The 7,573-nt window shown below is 41.9% G+C and overlaps 1 protein-coding gene across 1 annotated transcript in view; it reads left to right on the top strand.

The window, feature by feature from the left end:
- Positions 1–278: 278 nt before the first annotated feature.
- The window catches only part of CTNNAL1 (catenin alpha like 1), a 66,198-nt gene continuing 58,903 nt past the window's right edge, over positions 279–7,573 (top strand). Inside the window, exon 1 of the mRNA XM_032219349.1 lies at positions 279–529. Within this exon, the coding sequence (XP_032075240.1) occupies positions 368–529 (162 nt within the window). The 5' untranslated portion in view covers positions 279–367. The remainder of the gene's footprint in view (positions 530–7,573) is intronic.

The raw sequence follows: 7,573 nt of genomic DNA, 5'->3' as shown, positions 1-7,573 counted from the left end.
TAGATAGATAGATAGATAGATAGATAGATAGATAGATAGATAGATAGATAGATAGATAGATAAAGAACACATGGCCGGTAAGCCACTCCCACACAGGAGGCCACACCCACAGAGTAGGTTTGAAAATTTTTTGAAACCCACCACTGCAAGGGGGGAGACCCGCGTCCCGTTTGCAGCTGGAGGGAAGGGCGAGGGCAGAAGGCGGGAAGACGGAGGAGGAGGAGGAGGTGGAGACCGGGCGGAGCTCAGTCAAAGCAAGCGAGCCTCGGCTTCGCCTCCCGCCTCCGCCTCCTCCTCCTCTTCCCCGGCAGGTCCCGTGCGGGCGGGAGAGTCGGGGAAAAAGAGCGAGCTGTGCAGCGCCGGAGCAATGGCCGCGTTTCCCGGGGTTAGCAGCAGCAGCAGCGGCGGCGGCTGCGGACTCGCGTGGCCGCGCTCGCCGCCCGCTCCGGCTCTGGCTTGGGAACCGATGCTGGGGCTGCAGATCCGTTCGCGCTCGGTGGAGCAGACCCTGGTGCCGCTCGTGGCGCAGGTAAGGAGGCAAGGAAAGCCTTGATCTCAACCCGATCGCTCCGTCCTTCTCTTTCTCTCTCTCTCCCGCCGGCAAGGAGCTTTAGGATACCCGCGCGCCCTCTGCACCCCCCCCCCAGCCCCATTTCGGGTGCATAGGATCCGCGCTCCCTCCGGAGAGCGGCCTTAGAAAACAGACGGCTTCTCCAGGAAAGTGCATTTTTCGGGGGGGCTCTGCTTGCTTGCCCCAACTCTCCCCCCCCCCCCAATCTGGGGGCGTCGTGGGAAAGCGACCGGAGTTGGGGAGAACCGGTGCAATACGTGCGCGCGCGCTCACGCGTGTTTGCATCGGTTTAAAGAAAAAAAAAAAGCATTTTAAAGTAGCCTGGAGCAAGAATCCCTTTTCTTTCTTTCCTTCCCCCCCTTTCCCCTCCTCTCTCTGCGCGCTCCCGCGCTTGCTTTCGCTCCCTCCGGAAAGAACTTAGGAAGCGTCTCCCGGAACGGCTGGGTTTTGGCCCGAGCCCAAGTTTGGGGGGGGGGGAACGAAAACCGACTTCAAACCACTTTGGTTTCCAGACTTCCAAACTGGAGGATCTTCGGTCCGGTTAGAACTCCAGCCCGGCCTTTGTGCTTCGTTTTTTTTTTTGGCTTTCTCTCGGGGCCCAGGAGTCGTGCAAATAACTTTTTTGTTTTGCTTTCACGCTCACCCAGCCTCGCAAAACTGTAATCCTTGGAAGACGCGCATCGACCTCGATTGGTGTTTTTCCTTGGAGACACTTTGCTTCTCATCCCAAGTTCGTCTTCAGCTTCACTTCAGAACTGAAGAAGCTTCTTGGATGAGGAGCAAAATGTCTTCAAGGAAAAATACCAAGGAAGTCTAGTTGCCTTTTGAAAAAAAGCACCTTTGGGACAGCCTGGTCTTCATTTTGATCAACCCCAGAAGGATAGAAAACTGAAGACAACCTTGAGCCCCGCCAGGATCAAACTCCTGGCTGTGGGCAGAGTTAGCCTGCAATCCGGTACTTTAGCCCCTGCATCACCTGGCAGTTACTATTGTATGTTACTTATGTTTATAATAAATATAATATTAACAATATATTATTCATTCTAGTACAGTGGTTTCCCAAAGTTGGCAACTTTAAGACTTGTGGACTTCAACGCTCAGAATTCTCCAGCCAGCTCTTGTAAATCGAGTAGGAGATATCGCTTACGAATGGAAACCCCCCCCCCCTCCAATGTCCCACATAAAGGAATATAATGATTTAAAATCTAATACTTATATAAACCAATAAGTAATGGGGGAAATAGAAGGCAGAAAGATTTCTCTGCCAATCCTAGGCAGGAGGGTTGCTGGAGGGTGCGATGGGAGGCATATATATTTTTAAAATATATATATATATTGGTTCTTTTTAAACAAAACAACACGTACAGAACAAAGCAAGGGGGGAAAAAAACAACAACTCTCCTCCATTTCATCAAGCACGTCGTTTGGTTGCAAGTTTTTGTGCATCAGTTCTTAAGATTTAAGAATCACGTCGCTGGTTTGGCATGAAACATAACTGGATATATGCTCGCTGTCGTTGAGCGTTATGCGTGCAAATCACCATGAGTGTTCTTTCATTTGGTAACAATCCTTGGAAGCATTTTGACTGCCTTCCGGAGGATTAGCAGTGCATCCCGCTGTAGCCTTCACTCGCAACCTCAGTAGGGTGAGTGGTGGGGGGATATACATTACAGGAATGTTAACCTTAATCGAGGTCGATGCGCGGCCCGTAAATCTTATAAAAGCAGCACTTCTCCGGCCTCCGAACAATTCAGCAAATTCAATAAGAGCAATTCATCTGCAGCTCTCTGAAGTTATTCTTCAAGTCGCCCCATCGACTTTATAAATACAAAGTTAGAATAGAGCCATTCTGAGAACATGTACTGGAAAGACGATTGAGTATTGGTAAATCTGTGCCTTTGGAACCAGTAAAATTTATTTCCCAGTGAAATGTAAGATACGTTTGGAACTTGTGAGCACACAAATTAAGACTTGCAAGGGTTGAACTAGCTGAAGTAGTAGTATCTTCATTATCTGCAGTTCTCATTCATTTCACAGGGAGCATTTTGATCATCTTGGCTTGGTGGCCATCAGTGGCTATCCAAAGGAACTGGGAAAGTCAGTCTGCTTCTGGATTAATCCCTATTCGGGAAGTACATTTCAGCAGGACTAAGAAGGTTGCTGAATCGCAGCATTAATTTTATTGAATGTTAAGTCTGTGGGTGTGGACAGAATTTGAGGCCAGGATGAATGGAAACTGGGAGAAAAACTGATAAAAATGTATTTGGATCTTACAGGCATTCTTGGTGAAGCGTTCTTTTTAAAATTCTAAACAGACTAATAGTTATGTTGGATGATAAACTACTATGACTTTTTTTTTCCTGTATCAATTTATTTACAGAATGCATATAAGACATGATTATATATTCTTCTGGATTTATGGTCTGTGGTTAATGGGGGGAAATGATTTGAAACAGAAGTTGCTCTGCTGCTTCCAAACTAAATGATGGTTAGAATTATTCAAATATTTAAAAAAAATAGTTTAACAAACTCATAGAATATGCTGTTCCATTTTTTTAAAAGATTATCTTTCCTCACTTCCCTGTAGCTATTCAAAAGTTTCTTTACTGTACTTAATGCAAACCTTTTCTAATGGGTAAATTAAAAAGCAGCTATTTACTTGCTTACGTGCGCCAGACCCAGTAAAAATGTTGTAATAGTTTACATCATTCAATGCATTCTGAAGCATGAAATATTTGAGAGAGAATTTCAGTGAATTAAACAGAATAAGCGAACATGTTTTGCATTAAGATTTTGGAAGCGCCTTTAGGACAAGAGACACAATGTTCAATAGTTTAGGGACTGGCTTTGAAAAAATAGGAAATCAAGAAATATTGAAACAAGAACTGAAGTAATAGTTTAAAAGCTAACATTTAGGAATATTTAAAAGTAGTCCATTTATTCTGGTTTTGACTCCAGTACTTTATTAAATGCAAGATGCATTAGTGATAATTTTAGGTTAGAATTAATAAGCCATTCTGTGTATATCTGAATAAACAAATAATATGCATTTAGCTTTTCCAGGAATTCAAGTTGAATTTAAATGAACTTGTTCAGATAAAATAGAAGTACCATATTTTTCACTGTAAGATGCCCCTGACGACGTGACCCGACAAAAACGCGCATGACAAAACCGTGTCGCTAAAACCGCGACGTCATCAACTCGCTGACAACAGCGCGTCGACAGAAGGGCGATTTACAACAGCGTGTCAAGAGAAGGGCGATTTAAATTAAGGTTAGGGTTAGCGTTAGGTTTAGGTTTACAACACCCTTCTGTCTGCGCGCTGTTGTCGGCGTGATTCAGCGCTCATTTGTCGGCGCGGTTCAGAACTCGCGGTTTTGTCACCGCGGTTTAGTCGGGCGTGCTTTTGTCGGTGAACCCCCTGACCATTAGATGCACCTAAGTTTAGAGGAGGAAAACAGGCAATGAAAAAGACAGAAGAGGCGGGGTTCAGCACTGTAAAAGGACCCTGCGGTGGCGGCCTGTATTTATAGCTTCATAAAATGCACAGACATTTCCACCCACTTTTCTTTGGAGGGGGGAAGGGTGTCTTATGGAGTGAAAAATACGGTAGATGAATGCACAGAAGGCCAAACATCATCATGAGACAACTATAATTTTGGCTCTAAATTGCACAGAATAAATTTACTTTTGAAATTGTAGAGTACAGGTAGTCCTTGACTTATGCCCACCATTAAGCCCAACACTTCTGTTGCTAAGTGAAACATTTGCTAAGTGAGCTTTGCCCTATTTTACGACTTCTTGCCAGAGTTGTTAAGTGAATTACTGAAATTGTTGAGTTAGTAACGGAGTGGTTAAGTGAATCTGGCTTCCCATTGACTTTGTTTGTCATAGAAGGTGATCACATGACCCCAGAACACTGCAACCATCATAAATAGGAATCAGTTTACAAGCATCTGAGTTTTGAGCATGTAATCATGGGGATACTGCAATGGTCATAAGAAGAAAAATGGTCATAAGTCACTTTCAATGCCTTTGTAACTTCGAACAATCACTAAATGAACTGTTTGTAAACCGAGTACTACCTGTACTAGATTACAAGAGCATGAATAACTAATATAGATTATTTGCCCAGAGTTTAAATGTATATTAAATTGAATTATTCCCCTCGCTGATCTAAACCAGTGTTTCCCAAAGTGTGGTACGAGTACCCCCAGGGGTACGGGAAGAGTTTGGTGGGGATACCCGTTGAACCGGAGTTTGGTGGGGATCACGTGGGAATATCCACTGCACCGTGCTTAGCTGCGCCCACAGAACAAGGAAAGAAATAGGCACGTATCGCAGTTTTTACATGGGAACTGGGGCCATCGTACATCGTATCGCAACTCGGAACTTCTGCGCATCCTTCGCGCAGCTCGGGTTCGGCCGTTTTTAAACTGCGGGAACATTAACAGTTGACGTTGAGCCGCGGAGATGTTTAATGTGTTTTTTATGAGGGGTACTCAGTGTTACGAAAATTATAGAAGGGGTACGCATATGTCAGAAGTTTGGGAAACACTGATCCAAACCTTTGCTATTCTTGTTATCATGCAACTGGAAAAATAGGGGTGATCCTTTATGCTTCACAACCTACTTGATTGGATTTTGATGAAGATAAAGGAAAGGGAGACTCTGTATGAACTTCCACAGTGAACAGCTAGTCTAATATTACAGCATATGCTCATAAAGCCAGTGCATGTCTTAATCACCTCTTGACTGAATTATCACAGCAGTCTTCCTGCCACTTTTATCTGATGCTTGATCTTTGCAAAATTATTACTGTTGTCAAATCATTTCCTCTTCTGCTGCAGATATTTGTAGCCGTTTTTTTGTCTTGGCTCTATATGGGGTGTGTGTGTGTGTATGCTGGAATATTTGGGAAGAACTTACTATTCGGTCAAGGTAGAGTTTCTACTGTCCTACTCTGCATTTTTATCATAGAAAAATTGCCTTGATGTTTATAGTGAAACAATAGGAGTCAATTCTGAGTATTTTCTTTTACATAGATTAACTGTATTATCCTCAAAGACCTTTGAGGACTACCGTATAAATTAGGGATTTATTTTTATTTTAAAGAAAAAAACAATGAAATATTTTTTTTGTGAGATTGCCAAATCTCAAGAGAAGATAGTGCGTTCATCTTAAAAACAAAGATGGCCTTAAATAAGTATCTCTTTTATTTTACAAATTCCAAAAATGACCTGCAGTAACTTTCTAAACCACCACCTGTCTCCAGAATGGAAACAGTTGCAATAGAGCTGTCCAACTCACGGGCTGCGGGCCAGTTGTGTCATGCGCTGGCCACGCCGCCGCTGATTTAGTGAAGGGGGCGGGAATTGCAATACATCACATGACCACAACGTGTCATCAACAAGTTTGACACTCCTGCAATAGAGGAACTAAATGGATAGTTTGGAGATGTTTCTTTTTTTTAAAAACGAGCCATGCTTAAATGAATAGAATAGAATAAAATAGAATAGAATTTTATTATTTGTATGCCGCCCTTCTCCGGGAGGACTCAGGGCGGCGAACAATTCAAGGGGGAAAAAGGGGAACATAAACAAAATACAAATAATAAAAGTAAACAACAGTCGCACAACCATACATGTCGAGAGGGGAGGGAACTCATCACCCCCAGGCCTGCCTGAACAATATGTACTGAAGAATCAAATTGTAACAGCAACAATTGTTTCAGTAAAACAAAAATAGAATTGAAAATTAATTAAATGTTGGCAGTATGATGCTGGTGGTAAGGATGGCTTATGAGGGGTGGACAACAAAATACGCTTCATGTTTGAGAGAAGCTTGTTTTAAGGAAGCTGGTGATACAGATCAGATGGGTCAGTGATATAAAGAAGAAGATTTCCTATTTTTTTCTGATTTTTTAAAAGAACATATAGAGTTAATTCGTATATGTCCCACTAAAAAGTTTTGGGATAAACTTTTGGCATTCTGCCTACAGATTTTCCATTCCTGCTGCAGAATTGCAGGCAGATGCTCAGGAAGGAAGAGTTGTTTTGTTTTTCATGATATATGTCTATGAAGACCTTGAGGTTTCAATGCCATCATGGTGTTCATGATCTATTAAATTTTCAGGCAAGAAAAATGTCGAAATGATTCCAGATTTATTTACAAAAGCATATTCTTATACTTTCTAACACGGAGATAAGCATCAAATCTATGACTTGTCTATTGAGTATACATTCGAACCAATATCCCATTAATAGTTTTTTAAAATAAATTTATATAGGTTGTATTGATATAATTGTACATGGCTGCATACGGGAAGATTAATTGGAAGGCTGTACATGATTCATTATAAAAACTACCCAGAGGGTCGTTATTATACAATGAATACTGGCTGAGGCAAGATTATATCTGAAAGGATATTATCATAACTGCAAGAATTAAAGTACAAAACAGGTTATCCTTTTTGATTCAACATCAAGATACATAACTCAACATCAAGACATAAAACACTGTGCAGATACAGTGAAGATACCTTTTATTTCTTCCAAGTGTGATACTTTTCAATGGGCAATTTCTTGCATTTTTTGTAATCTGAACCACTGAGTTGAGATATATTTACTTGGAAATGAGTCTCATTAAATAAAAGAATTTATTTTGTAGTGGTATTTATCAATGTATGTGAATCATAAGTGCCTACAATTATTGCTGTTACAAAGTATTGAAAATAGATAGTCTGTAAAATTGACTTGGAGATTGGTAAAAAGTAGGGAGTGTGTTGTGAGATGAGAGGGAGAGAGGGAGGGAAGGGGAAGCAGGATGGCAGGAGAAAATATAATGCAAATTTTCTCCAAAGAACAATCTTTTCTCAATCTAGCAATAGCAATTAGACTTATATACCGCTTCCTAGGGCTTTCAGCCCTCTCTAAGCGGTTTACAGAGTCAGCATATCGCCCCCACAGTCTGGGTCCTCATTTCACCCACCTCGGAAGGAT

The sequence above is a fragment of the Thamnophis elegans genome, chromosome 6 (assembly GCF_009769535.1).
Source record: "Thamnophis elegans isolate rThaEle1 chromosome 6, rThaEle1.pri, whole genome shotgun sequence".
NCBI classification, from domain to species: domain Eukaryota; kingdom Metazoa; phylum Chordata; class Lepidosauria; order Squamata; family Colubridae; genus Thamnophis; species Thamnophis elegans.
The sequence above is the reverse complement of the archived record's forward strand: the minus strand, read 5'-3'. Positions and strand labels throughout refer to the sequence as shown.